The sequence below is a fragment of the Hemitrygon akajei genome, chromosome 21, assembly GCF_048418815.1.
Source record: "Hemitrygon akajei chromosome 21, sHemAka1.3, whole genome shotgun sequence".
In the NCBI taxonomy this organism is placed as follows: Eukaryota; Metazoa; Chordata; class Chondrichthyes; order Myliobatiformes; family Dasyatidae; genus Hemitrygon; species Hemitrygon akajei.
Window position 1 is genome coordinate 17,900,441 of NC_133144.1, and position 16,865 is coordinate 17,917,305.

The 16,865-nt window shown below is 38.5% G+C and overlaps 1 protein-coding gene across 1 annotated transcript in view; it reads left to right on the top strand.

Annotated features, from left to right (window-relative positions):
• LOC140714122 (fibrillin-1-like) overlaps positions 1-16,865 on the top strand; it is a 410,633-nt gene that overhangs the window by 243,761 nt on the left and 150,007 nt on the right. Inside the window, exons 25-26 of the mRNA XM_073024910.1 lie at positions 6,348-6,473; positions 7,929-8,057. Coding sequence (XP_072881011.1) covers positions 6,348-6,473; positions 7,929-8,057 — 255 coding nt within the window. The remainder of the gene's footprint in view (positions 1-6,347; positions 6,474-7,928; positions 8,058-16,865) is intronic.

The window sequence follows — 16,865 nt, forward strand, 5'->3', positions numbered from 1 at the left end:
ACTGTTGATGATTTACAGTTGGGAACTTAATGCCAGCAGTGCTCTGATCCTTTATCAATAAAAATATAACTGATTTCATTTAATTTATAACAAGAGAAAATCCTGCTGACCTGCCAAAGGGTTTCACCTGAAACATCGACTGTACTCTTTACCATAGATGCTACCTGACTACTGAGTTCCTCCAGCATTTTGTGTGTGTGGCTCACTTAATTAAGACATTCTGGATAACAGAAAGGAAAAAGATAAATTAACAATCCTTTTGTCTGCTTAAATAGGATTAACTTAATATTGAATTGGGATTTGATAACTTTTAGTAGTCTATTGATAATTCAATAACAACTTGACACAGTTCTCCAAACACATATTGAAAGTGCCCGTTTTAACAACTCACTGTAATTAGGGTGGGAAGTAAAAAATCATTTTGCCAAAAATTCTAGTGTAATTTAATATGGCAGAATTTATAATTGTATATCCATAATCCAGTTGTTAACTCTAAATTTTGGTGAGTACTGAGTAAAAAGGTATGGATTATGTTCCATACAAATTACAATTTCTGCAAAAATCAGGTGACAGTAGCAGTTTGTAAAACCTTCTATAATAACATGAGAATTAATTAAATCAAAAACAAATACAATCTTGAAATTTCTTAATGTCCTGTGGGAGCAAAAAGTTTTGCAATGGGTAGGTTCAATTAAGACATAAAACATTCGGGATCAGATGATAAAAGAAAATTTGTCTAGAAATTCCAGTGCATCCTGAGAAATGTGCTGGAATTTGTTTTAATGCTGTTATTCCAGTCATCAAAATTTACATTGGCTTGTTAAAGGTTTCAAAGTCAAAGTAAAATTTACTATTAAAGTTAACATTCTTGCAGGCATTTGCATGAAAGTAAAGAAATTCTGTAGAATTTACAATAAACTATATATAAACAAAGACTGACAACCAATGTGCAAAAGAAAACAAATTGTGCAAATAAATATATAATAATACTGAGAATATGAGTTGTAAAGTGTTCTTGAAAGTTAGCCTGTAGGTTATAACATCAGTTCAGAGTTGAGGTGAGTGAAGTTATCCACATAGACTCCTGATGGTTGTTGGGAAGTAAATATTCTTGAGCCTGGAGGTGTGGGATCTAAAGCTTCTGTACCTCCTGCCCGATGATAGTAACAAGAAAGCATGGCCAGAATGGTGGGTGCCCTTGATAATGGATGCTGCCTTTTTGTGGCAGAACACCACATAAATGTGCTTAATGGTAAAGAGGCCTTTGCCTGTGAAGTTCTGGGCTTTATCCTGCACCTTTAATAAAATTTTCCATTCCTGGGCATTGGTGTTTCCATACCAGGCCATGATACAACTGATTAGGATGCTCTCCACTGTAAATCAATAGATGTTTGCCAAAATTTTAGATGGCAAACAGAATCCATGCAAATTCCAAGTAAGTAGAATTGCTGTCATGCCTTCTTTGTGATGCCACTTACGTTCTGGTCCTAGAGTAGATCCTCTGATATAATCATGCCTATCGCTACAACAGATCAATGGCAGACGCAACCTCAATGGCTCTTCACGTGGCTTCAGACCACCTGAACAATACAAACACCTATGTCAGGATGCTGTTCATCAACTATAGCTCAGCATTTAACACCATCATTCCCACAATCCTGATTGAGAAGTTACAGAACCTGGGCCTCTGTATCTTTCTCTGCAATTGGATCCTCGACTTCCTAACTGGAAGACCACAGTCTCTGCGAATTTGTTACAATATCTCCTCCTCACTGGCGATCGACACTGGTGCACCTCGGGAGTGTGCTTAGCCCACTGCACTACTCTCTCTGTACCCATGACTGTGTGAATTTATTATGGGGAACAAGGAAATGGCAGACGAGTTGAACGGGTACTTTGGATCTGTCTTCACTAGGGAAGACACAGATAATCTCCCAGATGTAATAGTGGCCAGAGGACCTAGGGTAACGGAAAAACTGAAGGAAATTCACATTAGGCAGAAAATGGTGTTGGGTAGACTGATGGAACTGAAAGCTGATAAATTCCCAGGGCCTGATGGTCTGCATCCCAGGGTACTTAAGGAGGTGGCTCTAGAAATCGTGGACGCATTGGTAATCATTTTCCAATGTTCTATAGATTCAGGATCAATCCCTGAGGATTGGAGGGTAGCAAATGTTATCCCACTTTTAAGAAAGGAGGGAGAGAAAAAACAGGGAATTATAGACCAGTTAGTCAGACACCAGTGGTGGGGAAGATGCTGGATTCAATTATAAAAGATGAAATAGTGGCACATTTGGATAGCAGTAACAGGATCGGTCCGAGTCAGCATGGATTTACAAAGGGGAAATCATGCTTGACTAATCTTCTGGAATTTTTTGAGGATGTAACTATGAAAATGGACAAGGGCGAGCCAGGGGATGTAGTGTACCTGGACTTCCAGAAAGCCTTTGATAAGGTCCCACATAGGAGATTAGTGGGCAAAATTAGAGTACATGGTATTGGGGGTAAGGTACTAACATGGGTAGAAAATTGGTTGGCAGACAGGAAACAAAGAGCAGGGATTAACAGGTCCTTTTCCGAATGGCAGGCAGTGCTAGTGGGGTACCGCAAGGCTCGGTGCTGGGACCGCAGCTATTTACAATATACATTAATGATTTAGATTAAGGGATTAAAAGTAACATTAGCAAATTTGCTGATGATACAAAGCTGGGTGGCAGTGTGAACTATGAGGAGGATGTTAGGAGAATGCAGTGTGACTTGGACAGGTTGGGTGAGTGGGCAGATGCATGGTAGATGCAGTTTAATGTGGATAAATGTGAGGTTATCCACTTTGGTGGCAAGAACAGGAAGGCAGATTACTATATGAATAGTGTCAAGTTAGGAAAAGGGGAAGTACAACAAGATCTAGGTGTTCTTGTACATCAGTCACTGAAAGTAAGCATGCAGGTACAGCAGGCAATGAAGAAAGCTAATGGCATGTTGTCTTCAGTTTTGGTCTCCAAATTTGAGGAAGGACATTCTTGCTATTGAGGGAGTGCAGCGTAGGTTCACAAGGTTAATTCCCAGGATGACGGGACTGTCATGGGTTGAAAGATTGGAGCAACTGGGCTTGTATACACTGGAATTTAGAAGGATGAGAAGGGATCTGATTGAAACATATAAGATTATTAAGGGATTGGACACGCTAGAGACAGGAAACATGTTCCCGATGTTGGGGGAGTCCAGAACCAGAGGCCACAGTTTAAGAATACGGGATAGGCCATTTAGTCAAGTCAAGTCACTTCTATTGTCATTTCGACCATAACTGCTGATACAGTACATAGTAAAAAATGAGACATTTTTCAGGACCATGGTGTTACATGACACAGTACAAAAACTAGACTGAACTACATACAAAAACAACACAGAGAAAGCTACACTAGACTACAGACCTACTCAGGACTGCATAAAGTGCACAAAAACAGTGCAGGCATTACAATAAATAATAAACAGGACAATAGGACAAGGTGTCAGGCTCTGGGTATTGAGGAGTCTGATAGCTTGGGGGGAAGAAACTGTTACATAGTCTGGTTGTGAGAGCCTGAATGCTTCGGAGCCTTTTCCCAGACAGCAGAAGGGAGAAGAGATTGTATGAGGGGTGCGTGGGGTCCTTCAATGCTGTTTCCTTTGCGGATGCAGCGTGTAGTGTAAATATCCGTGATGGCGGGAAGAGAGACCCTGATGATCTTCTCAGCTGACCTCACTATCCGCTGCAGGGTCTCGTGATCCGAGATGGTGCAATTTCCGAACCAGGCAATGATGCAGCTGCTCAGGATGCTCTCAATACAACCCCTGTAGAATGTGATGAGGATGGGGGGTGGGAGATGGACTTTCCTCAGCCTTTGCAGAAAGTAGAGATGCTGCTGGGCTTTCTTTGCTATGGAGCTGGTGTTGAGGGACCAGGTGGTGGAGTTCAGGAAAAACTTTTTCACCCAGAGAGTTGTGGATCTATGGAATGATCTGCCTCAGAAGGCAGTGGAGGCCAATTCTCTGGATACTTTCAAGAATGAGTTAGGTAGAACTCTTAAAGGTAGCGGAGTCAAGGGATATGGGGAGAAAGCAGGAAAAGGGTACTGATTGTGAATGATCAGCCATGATCACATTGAATGGCGGTGCTGGCTCGAAGGCCAAATGGCCTACTCCTGCACCTATTGTCTGTTGTGTGGCTAGGCATAGCTCAAATACCATCTATAAATTTGCTGATGATACAACCATTGTTGGTAGAATCTCAGATGCAGACAAGTGGGTATACAGGAGCGAGAAATGCCAACTAGTGGAGTGGTGTTACAGCAACAACCTTGCACTCAATGTCAGAAAGATGAAAGAGCTGATTGTGGACTTCAGGAAAAGTAAGACGAAGGAACACATAACAATCCTCATAGAGGGATCAGAAGTGGAGAGAGTGAGCAGTTTCAAGTTCCTGGGTGTCAAGATCTCTGAGGACCTAACCTGGTTCCAACATACAAATGCAGCTCTAAGAAGGCAAGACAGCATCTAAAGTTCATTAGGAGTTTGAAGAGATTTGGTATGTCAAGAAAAAGACTTTAAAACTTCTATAGATGTACTGTGGAGAGCATTCTGACAGGCTGCATCACTGTCTGGTATTGGGGGTGGGGGGGAGGTGGCTACTGCAAAGGAGCAAAAGAAGCTGCAGAGGGTCATAAATTTAATCGGCTCCATCTTGGGTGCTAGCCTACAAAGTACCCAGGACATCTTCAAGGAGCAGTGTCTCAGAAAGGCAGCATTCATTATTAAGGACCCTCAGCACCCAGGGCACGCCCTTTTCTCACTGTTACCATCAGGTAGGAGGTACAGAAGCATGAAGGCACACACTCAGTACGGTAATTCAGGAACCTCTTGTTCCCCTCTGCCTTTCGATTCCTAAATGGACATTGAACTCGTGAACACTACCTCACTTTTTTAATATATATTATTTCTGTTTTTGCGTGATTTTTAATCTATTCAATATACATATACTGTAATTGATTTATTTGTTCACTTATTATTTTTTTCTTCTATATTATATATTGCATTGAACTGCTCACAATACTCCAAGTGCGGGCTGATCAATGCCTTGTAAAGCTTCATCCTTGATTTTATATCCTCTTGAAATGAATGCTAACATTGCATTTACCTTCCTTACCACTGACTCAACCTGGATAGAGCAAATCTCAACCTATTGTAAGTCCAACCAAATTTTGTTTGTCATTCATTTCAACACTGGCTGATCTCTTAAAGGTTTAGATCAATCTTCAGGTTTCTGTAGAGCATTAATTGTAACAGCTGTTACACGACCATGGCGGTGAACAAACTCAAGTGCAGAACACAGGCATGGAGGCAGAGTTGGGGGGTGTTATTGACGTAGCAAGCATGGAATTGGTATCCAGGCGTGATGCTATACTTAGAACTAGCAGTCCCAAGAACCATGGAACAAGGTTACTCACACCAGAGTCAACTAACGAACTGGCATCTCCTTGTTGTGATCACAGGGTCTTTATCCTGCATTTTCTGATAGAAAGCAGGTGTGTGTAGTTAGTGGAACCTGGGAATGATTGGAAACTAAATGAAAGGATTTAGGCCCAATTCCTGAGGTAATTAGCAAGGTAGCGGATTGCCAGAAGGGACCATGACAACAGCTACAAGTACTTCTTAATTAAGAAGCCATTTTATCAGATTTTGGAAGTAGTAAAACCCGTATTGATATGGAAATATGGGAAATCTTACATAAATAAATCAAATGTGTGGTTGGGTTTTTTATATGATAGTTTTTCAGAGTAAATACAATGCTATTTCAACTGTTTAATGTTGCTCACACTTTCAAATGTTTGCATACTTCTAAAAGCCTTTTATAAAGTATCAGCGTTGACTTAGTTAAAAGACTGACAAAAATTTTACTCCATAACTAATAAGAAAATTTTGTGCAACACACACAAAATGCTGGAGGAACTCAGCAGGCAAGGCAGCATCTATGGAAAAGAATAAACAAGTCAACGTTTCAGGCCAAGACTCTTCATGGAGAAAATTTTATGCTTATTTCTCAAACTAAATTGGAGCTTCTTGATTCCTCTCCTTAACTCTGCTTAGCATTTTGTTTCCTTGAAATAAATCCTTGAAAATGTTCAAATTAATAACAATAGAATGCTGATGTCAGATGTACTTTTAAGTAGCTAATTTCTGTTTTTAATATCTTAAAAACAAGAAAATTATTTTTCTTCCACCACAAACTTAACATGTGATGTAGCATTTATGAATGATATTTGTATTGACATAAACCTTCATCTAAAATAAATTTTATCTTTTGCTTTTAGATATCAATGAATGTAGGACAATCCCAGGTATCTGTACCCATGGGAAATGCAGAAACACCATTGGGAGCTTTAGGTGCAGATGTAATAGTGGCTTTGCTCTTGATTCTGAAGAAAGAAACTGCACAGGTATGTTAAAAGTTACAGAGCAATAATAATTATTACTTATATTAACAATCGGGAATACTGTATTAGCGAAATTGGAATGCTTCATAAAGGATTTGTCTTTCTCAACCTAGAATCAAATTTTGACTCATTCACAGCTGTGGATAATCCTCTATTTGTATTATACTGTACTTGCCCCATAAATTTGTAAATGCTAAGTCAAGAACTAAATAGAGGTTCAGAGAAAAGAATGTACAAATTTATTATCAACTGAAAAGGCAGCCCCCTACATCAGCAAAAGGTAGAGGTTGAACATTAGTCTTGTAATGACTACCCATTCTTTTTAATTCTGTGCCCCGCTCAAAATTGAGTAGATTTCTAAGCTATTAAGCTGATGCAAACAATAAACCAAGTTTCTTTTTCAATTATGTTATATTAATTAATATGTTAAACTCTGCTAATATGACTGTTAATTGTTGCTTTATTCTAATATATTTGTTAATTCTAATGTACTTGTTATTTCATATTCTTATCTATGCTGCTCTAAGATGACTTCAAAAAGAGATTTCAAGACCAGTCATATATTTTTGTAAAGAATCGCTACAAAGCAATAATTTTCATTGAATATATTCATGTTTTAGAAGTAATCATATATACTCTCTGATTTTAATAATAACATTCATGTCAAAGTACTCCAACACTTAAAAAGGCTTAAGATGATGATGATGATGATGCATTGGGATGGGCTATCATTTTTCTGCAAGACTCTGGCAGCCAGCGGTTCAATGCATTGAGTGCATCAGAATAGACTTTGTATGTCTAAACACAGGCTTTTCTTTGACCATCTCAGCCACTTTGGTGCTAGAAAAGGGCATGAACTTTCAGGGAAAGGCAGGAGGTGTGAGTAGGCAGATTTGAAGCTGGAAAATTGGGAGGATTAAGTGGTAGATCCAGACTGGGGGGATTTAAGTACCGTAGGATAATGTATGTGGGAGGGCTTTCAGCATATGATCAACTCAGGATTTAGGGCTGACAATTTAACAGCAGAGAGTGAAGATCCTAATTATATTTAAAGCAAGATGAATGTATAGAAGTGGAGGAAGTAAATGACAAGGAATGTACTTAGAGATGGATGCACCTGCAAGACAATGCCTTGCTCTCCTGACAACAGCTCAGGTACATATTTTGTTTCCTGTAAATAATGATGAAGTAGGCCTGTGTGTGTAAAAGGCACCATTTGTGAACTCAAAATCTCTTACTTTTGTGGTGTTAAAATGCACTGCATACCGTTTGGTATTATAACAATAGATGGAAAGAATTAGATGAAACTTAGGAAAGCACAATGAAGACAGAAGGGTCATAATCACATTTAATATCTGCATTTTAGCTAAAATATAGTTATGCATCTCATTAAAATATGAAAGAACTTCTAGCCCTAAGTGTCTTATCTTCCACTAATGACTTTTCTTTTGATCTTAGATATCAATGAATGCCGCATCTCTCCTGATCTATGTGGTCCAGGAACTTGTGTGAATACTCCTGGAAGCTTTGATTGTGAATGCTTCGAAGGATATGAAAGTGGTTTTATGATGATGAAGAACTGCATGGGTATGTGAAAACAAAATGAGGGAAAACTTAATTTGTCAGTACTGTATATAAATGTTATTAGAAGTTCAAACATTATCCATCCAGTTGGAAATGAAGCTGGAAAAATTGGTTAAAGAGAATGGCTGTTCATCTAAAAATGCACACAGTTCTTGCAGATGAATTAATAGCATAAATAGAAATAAATAGGTATAATTCAATAGGCATTATGGAGACTCAGATCCAAAGTAACTATGTTTAAGAGTTAAATATTTTGGGATTCATATTTTGTAGGAATGATAGCCAAATGTAAGAGGAAGTGGTTAGCCCTGATATAAAGGTTCATTGTTCAGAAAATCAAAGAGTAGAATCAGTTTGGGTGCAGCAACCTAAGAAGCAACAGGACCCAAAAACATTTGTTGTAAGTTGTCTGTAAACCCCCCATTAATGGTGGTAATGCAGAACGTTGTAAAAATTAGGAAATTAGAAGCACAAAAAACCTTGAAGGATAGTCATCCGCATATAGACTAATCAAATTAATATAAATCAAATAGTACCAAAGACAAATTCATTGTATGGGAGGTTTTTTCAATCAATGATAAGCAGCTATTTCAGGTCTAGTACTTTGCAATGGGAAAGGGTTAATTGGTAGTTTGGTATTTAAGGATTCTTTAGGGATCATTCATAAAATAACAGATTTTTATATGATTATTGAAATGTATTTGGTTCTCAAATTCAAACAAAATCAGTTTAGAATAATATGAGACTTATTTGACAATGTCATTAAAATACAGACATCAACAAAGAATAATCGAAGTCTCAAGAATTAATAGCAACAAATGAGCAAAATGCATTTTGCATTTATGTGTTGAAGAATTAGTTTACAACAGTTATATATCAATATAAGACACAAAACCCAACAGGAAAGTGATACTGAGCACATGTTCATGAGTTCATTGTCCGTTCAGAAATCTTAAGGCAGAGAAGCTGTTCCTGAAACGTTGAGTGTGTGTTTTCAGGCTCCTTGATGGTAGCAATGAGAAGAGGGCATGTCTTGGGTAATGGGTGTCCGAATGTTAAAAGGCCTAAACAGATTAGATATGGCAAAGTTATTTCCCACGGTAGGGAAGTCTAGGACAAGAGGGCACTACTTCAGTATTGAAATACGTCCATTTAGCACAGAGATGCAGAGAAATTACTTTAGTCAGAGACTGATAAATCTACAGAATTTGTTGCCACAAATGGCTGTGGAGGCCAAGTCATTGGGTGCATTTAAGGCAGAGATATATAGGTTCTTAATTAGCCAGAGCATCAAAGGGTATGGGAGAAGGCAGGAGAGTGGGGATGACTGGAAGAAATGGATCAGCCCATGATTGAATGGCAGAGCAGACTCGATGGGCTGAATGGCCTACCTGTGTTCCTATATCTTACGGTCTTAATGATGGATGCCATCTTTTTGAGGCATCACTCAATAATGCCGGGGAGGCTAGTCCCATGATGGAGTTAGCTGAGTTTCCAACTTCCTACAGCTTTTTCAAAGTCTGTGCAGTGGCCTCTCCATACGGAATAGTGATGCAGCCAGTCAGAATGCTCTCCAAGGTACATCTGTAGAAGTTTACAAGTGTCTTTGGTGACATATGAATTCTCCTCAAACTCCTCATGAAATATAGCTGTAATCATGTTCTTTTTTTTTGTAACTGCATCAATATATTGAGCCCAGAGTAGATCCTCAGCTATGTTGACACCCAGGAACTTGAAACTGCTCACCCTTTCCACTTTGGATCCCTTGATGAGGACTAGTGTGTGTTCGTTTGACTTCCCCTTCCTGAAGTTCACAATCAATTCCTTTGTCTTACTGATGTTGAATGCAAGGTTGTTGCTGCGACACCACTCAACCAGCTAACCTATCTCGCTCCTGTATCCCACCTCATCACCATCTGAAATTCTGCTAACATTAGTTGTGTCATTGACAAAGTTATTGATGGCATTTGAGTGGTGCCTAGCCACACAGTCGTTGGTATAGAGAGAGTAGAGCAGTGGGCTAAGCATGCATCCTTGAGGTGAGCCAATGATGCTTGTCAGCAAGGAGATGTTATGCCCACTCCGCATAGACTGGGGTCTCCCAGTAAGGAAGTCAAGGATCAAGCTACAGAGGAAGGTACAGAGGCCCAGGTTTCAGAGCTTGTTGATTAGAACTGAGGGTATGATTCTGTTGGATGCTGAGCTTAGTCAATAAACTGCAGCGTGATGCAAGTATGACTATTGTTTCAGGTGATCCTAGGCCAAGTGGAGGGCTTTAGACTCACAAGGATAAAGGTGGAATGGATATAATAGTTTAGCAATAATCCTATTAAATGATAGAACAGGCACAGAGAGTTGAATAAACTACATCTACTTCTGTTCTTTAGTTTTATGATAGGCCATTGTGAATAACTTTGCTGATTTTTTTCTGAGAAGGGATCCATGACAGTAGAAGCCTGTTTTGGATCAATATTTAGAATACAAGAACAGAGACATCATTCTAGAAATTGTATTAAATGTTAGTTAAAACATAGTGCAATTCCAAAGAGAGATCCCCACTTTCCCAAAAGAAAATTAATTATTACAATGGAAGGTCAGAAGATAGAATAGAAGCTATAGCAAAAGAATAACTAAAAATGTGACCAAGAACAATTATTGTAAGAGATAAATAAAGCTAGCCAGAAAAATAAAAATAGACTTTTTCTACAGATATTCAAAATGATTTAGCAAACGAGCATTATCTCTACAGAAGATGAGTCTGGGAATTTAATAATGGGAAACAGTGAGGTGTCAGATGAATTCATCAGACTTCACAAAAGAGGAAGCAAACAACATCTTGAAAGTTAGCTATAAATGGGTTGTTGGAAGGGAGGGAGGAATTAGGGGTAGAGTGAAGGGAACATAGGATGTTTGGAGAAAGAAATTTAAGACCACAAGACAAAGGACGTGACATGGCTGATCCATTTCCTTCTCGACCTCATTCTACTGCCTTCACCCCATAACTTTTAACACCCTGACTAATCAAAAACTTATCAACCTCAACTTTAAATACACCCACAGCTGCCTGTGACAACAAATTCCACAGATTCACTACCTTCTGACTAAAGAAATACCACCTCACCTTCGTTCTAATGGACATCTCTGTATTCTGAAGCTGTTCCCTCTGTTCCTAGACACCCCAACCGTAGGAAACATCCTCTCCACCTCCACTCTATCTAGGCGTTTCAACATTGGATAGGTTTCAATGTGATCCCCCTTATTCTTATAATTTCCAGTGAGTAAAGGTCCAGAGCCATCAATCACACCTCATTGATAAGCCTTTCTCGTTAACCTCTCTGGCCCCTCTCCAATGTCAACACATCCTTTCTTAAATAAGGGCTCCGAAACAACTCACAATACTCCAAGTGAGGTCTCACCAGTGCCTTATAAACCCTCAGCTTATATCCTTGCTTTTATATTTTAGTCCTTTTGAAATGAATGCTAACATTGCATTTGCCTTATTCATCACCAACTCAACCTGCAAATTAACCTTTAGGGAATCCTGCATGAGGACTCCCAAGTCTCTTTGCAACTCAGATTTTTCAATTTTCTCCCCCTTTAGAAAATAGTCTCTGCTTTTATTTCTTCTACCAAAGTGCATGATCATGCACACCCCAACACTGTATTCCATTTGCTACTTATTTGTCCATTCTCCTGATCTGTCCAAGTCCTCTTTCAGCCTCCCTACTTCATCAGCACTACCTGAAAGTCCACCTACCTTCATATCATCTGCAAACTTGGCCATAAAGCCAATATTTTCTGTCATTCAAATATTCAAGAAGTTCAGGAGCATGATGGTTGTAGGATAATAACTGTTTCTGAACTTGGTAGTGTGGGACTTAAGGCTTCTGTACCTTCTGCCCAATGGTAGCAATGAGAAGAGAGTGGATAGTAAGAGTCCTAATGAAGTATGCTGCTTTCTTATGGCAGTGCTCCATTTAAATGTGCTCAAAGGTGATCACATTTAAATGGTTTTGCCTGTAATGGACTGGCTGTATCTACCACTTTCTGTAGACATTTCCATTTTTGGGCATTGATCTTTCCATATCAGGCCATGGTATAACCAGATAGGGTGTTCCTACTGTGCATGTGTAGAAGTTTGGCAAAGTTCCAGGTGACAAGCTGAATCTGCACAAACTTCTAAGAAACTAGAGGCACTGTCATGACTTCTTTGTAATGACACTTACATGTTGCTCCCAGAACAGATCCTCTGATATGATAACACCATAAGAATTTAAAGTTACTGGGTTTTCCGGTGACGTCATCGTCAAGAATGGCAGCTTAAGTCACTAGCTTCTCCGGAAAAACATGTATTAAGCCCCGTTAACCCGTCAAATATAATATTTTTTGAAAAATATTTGAACTGAAAAGAGGGGCAAGAATGGGGAAAAAAATGTAAATAAAAAAAGCGACACTGCGGAGTCTGTGTCCGATAGTGCAGCGAGTGGCTCTCCAATCCGACCGCATGCTAGCAAGGTGGCTGCTGGGCCTCGTTCAGATGAAGCGGCGAATATCTTCACAATCCTGAAAGTGATAAGGGAGTTCCGGAAAGAAATAGAGCATCAGCTCTGTGATATTAAGGCAGAGCTCACCAGCGTTAATCAAAAAATAGCGGTGGCAGAGACTCGCATTGAGAAGGTGGAAGATCGCGTTCAAAATGTGGAACGGATACTGAGTAAGACAATAAAACTAATACATCACCAAGAAGGTAAACTGCTTGACCTGGAGGGAAGATCACAACGGAAAAATATCAGAATCTACAACGTTCCCGAAGGAGCGGAGGGCTCGTCTATGACGGAGTTTGTCGGAAAGTTACTGCAGGACACGCTGGATCTTCCCCTGGCTATGAAGTTGGAAGTCGAAAGAGCCCACCAAGTGTTAGTCCCAAAACCTACCCAGGATAGAAAGCCACGCTCAATAATAATTAAATTCCTTTGGTACAGCACCAAGGTGGAGATTCTATGAAGGGCCTGGGGTAAGAAGAGAGTGTTTTTAGAGGATAAATTAATATATTTCGACCAAGATTACCCCCCCCCCCCCCGCGGTCTTCCAGAAGTGCAAAGAATACTCTGAAGTAAAGCGAGTATTAAAGCAAAATAAGATTAGATTTCAAACTCCGTACCCTGCTAAACTTCGACTGTTTTATGACAACGGGACGCAGTTGTACCAGACAGTGGAAGAGGCGATTACAGACATGAAGGCCAGAGGGTTGCCTCTTCAGCATGACCAAAACAAAGGAAAGCCTGGCTGAGGAATTGTCCCACTCGGCTTGGGAAATAGTGTGAGAAACGAGAAGGCAGGAGACGGGAGGAGGCCGAGAGAAACATATCAGGAAGAGACCGGGAGTTTCCCAAAGACAGTCCTCACTCCCTTCAGAAGAGCCATAAGGTCTGGCTAACTTTTAAAATGTTGAGAAGCTAAACAGAAGCAAAAGTACACGGTGATATACCTATCTCGAGAAATACTTATTTTAATGTGGATTTTATATTACTTAGTTGTTATTCTTTATTCACTCACTTACTCCTTTTTCCCCACCAAAATGAGAATATATATATATGTGTGTAATGTGTGTGTGTGTGTGTGTATGAATATATGTGTGTGTGTGTATATATATATGAATATATAGGAGTACACAGGGAAATCTTTTCTGGGTAATGGATTTGTTCACTGACTTTTATGAATACTGCAATGGGGGCCCTCAACTCACAAATAGAAGGGGTTATCCCCCACAGCTAGACATTTCCTCTAGCTCAACGGTGGGTCATTTACTAGAGACCTCAGCCTTGGGATCACACGTTCGTTGCCATTTTTGTTATTATTTGAGTTTCTTGGTTCTTATTTGTTCAGGGAGTAGATCGATTAAGTTTTATTCTAATTTCAATGATACATTGACAGATAAATACAGATGGCTAAGGATAAGGTAAAATTAATTTCTTTTAATGTAAATGGCCTATTAAATCCAATCAAACGTAAGAGAATTTTACCCAAAATAAAAAAAGAACAAGCCCATGTAGTATATTTACAGGAAACTCATTTAAGTGATAATGAGCATAAAAAACTAAAGAGAATGGGCTTCACTAATCTGTTTTTCTCCTCATATAAATCAGGACATAGGAGAGGAGTTGCTATTCTTATCTCAAGTAAACTAAATTTTGAAAAAATATTCGAAATGGGAGATAAAAAAGGCAGATATATTCTGGTAAGGGGGAATATAGACGGCAATTCAGTTACTCTATTGAATATATACGCACCCCTGGGAAGTGATATTGGTTTCTTTCAGAAAATTACTGATATTATGGTAACGGAAACAGAAGGTCTCCTGGTAGGTGGGGGAGACTTAAATTTACAATTACAACCAAACTTAGACTCTTCCAATAGAAAAACCTATGAAACAAAATCTTTACATAAGAAAGTTAATACAGTTTTTGAGGATGTTGGTTTAATTGATATATGGAGGGACCTTTTCCCTGACAGAAGGGATTACACTCATTATTCTGCTCCACATTCTGTATATACAAGAATAGACTATTTCATAACATTTGGAAAAGACAAAGACAAAATAAACACCTGTGGAATTGGGACAATAGATGTAAGTCAACATGCACCTATATATTTATCTGTTGATTTTGACCTACAACCAAAGAATACTATTTGGAAACTAAATTCAAGTCTACTCAATGATCCGTACTTTAAGGAACAAATTTTAAAAGAAATTGGTCTCTACTTAGAATTTAATGATAATGGAGAGGTTTCACCTCCCATTTTATGGGATACTCTGAAGGCGGTCTTAAGAGTGAAAATTATAGCGATATCTTCATATAAGAAAAAAAAGGAATAAAACATTAGAGGAATTACAAAATAGGCTGAAGGAACTAGAGAAAAAACACAAATTGAATTTGGCACAGGATACATTAGGGGAAATTAAAAGAATTAGGAATGAAATAAATAATTTGGCTACTCAAGAAATCAGGAAAAATTTAACATTTCTGAAACAGAGACATTATGAAAGTGGATCGAAATCTATGAAAATACTGGTGTGGAAATTGAAAAAGAAGATAGCAGAAAATACAATTCATAGAATTAGGGACCCAAGAACGAAAATGATTAAAAAAAAAGCTAAGTGAAATTCAAGAAGCTTTTGAAGTGTTTTACAAAACTCTATATTCCAAAGTACCAGGGGGAAGCATAACCCAAATTGACACCTTCTTGAATTCTCTAGAGTTACCCACTTTAAGCGAAGAACAAAATAGAAGGATGACTGCTGACATAACTGAAGTTGAATTAAAAGCTGCAATTAGTAGGCTTAAATTAAGCAAGTCATCAGGATCAGATGGGTATACAGCAGAGTGGTACAAAGAATTTAAAAATAAGTTAATTCCTGTTTTACTCCCTACATTGAACTGGGCTCTAAAAAAGGCACTAATGCCACCCAGTTGGAAGGAAGCAATAATCTCAGCTATACCGAAAGAAGGCAAGGATAAAATGGAATGCAAGTCATTTAGACCAATATCTGTTCTTAATGTAGATTATAGGTTATTTACCTCCATCATGGCCAAACCATTAGAGGAGTTTCTACCCATACTGATACGTAACGATCAGACAGGTTTTATACGACAATGCCAGACTCGACAATATACGAAGGACACTTCACATTATGGATCATATACAAAAAAATAAAATCGAAGCAATAGTGATGTGTGGACGCTGAAAAAGCATTTGATTCAGTTAATTGGAATTTTCTTTACAGAGTTTTACATAGATTTGGTTTCCAAGACACAATTATTAAAACTATACAGACACTATATGACAATCCTACTGCTAGGATTAAAATCAATGAATATTTATCAAATAGTCTTACCCTAGAAAGGGGCACGAGATAGGGTTGTGCATGGTCACCACTACTCTTCGCATTATATCTGGAACCATTAGCTCAATACATCAGACAAAATGAAGATATCAGGGGAATTACTATTAAAGGGACAGAGCCTGAAATTGGCTTGTTATGCGGATGACATTTTGATCTATCTAGGGCAATCAACATACTCTTTACCTAAATTGATGCAATCCTTTGAACAATATGGTCAATTATCAGGATACAAGATCAACATAGATAAAACCCAATTACTTTCATATTACTATAGCCCACCAAGAGAAATTGAAAGTCGATACCCCTGGGCATGGCATACAGAGTCTTTCAAATATTTGGGCATCATTATGCCAAAAGATTTGGCAAAATTATCAGAATGTAATTATCAGCCTTTATATAAAAAATTAAGGAAGATGTGGCAAGGTGGAGCCTGATTCCTTTTCTCAGTCTCAGTTCAAGGATTGAGTCTATTAAAATGAATATACTGCCCAGACTGTTATATCTCTTTCAGACCCTACCAATAGAGATCAATCAAAATCAATTCAATGAATGGAACAAGATGCTATCAAGGTATATTTGGCAGGGTAAAAGGCCTAGAATTCATCTCAAAACTTTGCAATTAGCAAAGGAAAAGGGGGGATGGGGCCTACCTTCTCTTAGAGATTATTATTTTGCAGCACAGTGGAGAGCTGTGATATGTTGGTGCAACCCATCATATGACGCTCAATGGAAAAACATTGAGGAACGGGTACTTCCCATCCCCATACAAGCAATTTTGGCTGATAACAACCTGCAAAGATACATAAATACTATTGATAACCCATAGATGAAATTGACTCTGAAAATATGGAAAACTACTATAAAAGAATATAATCTAGAGGGAGATATTGCAATTCTTAAATTGT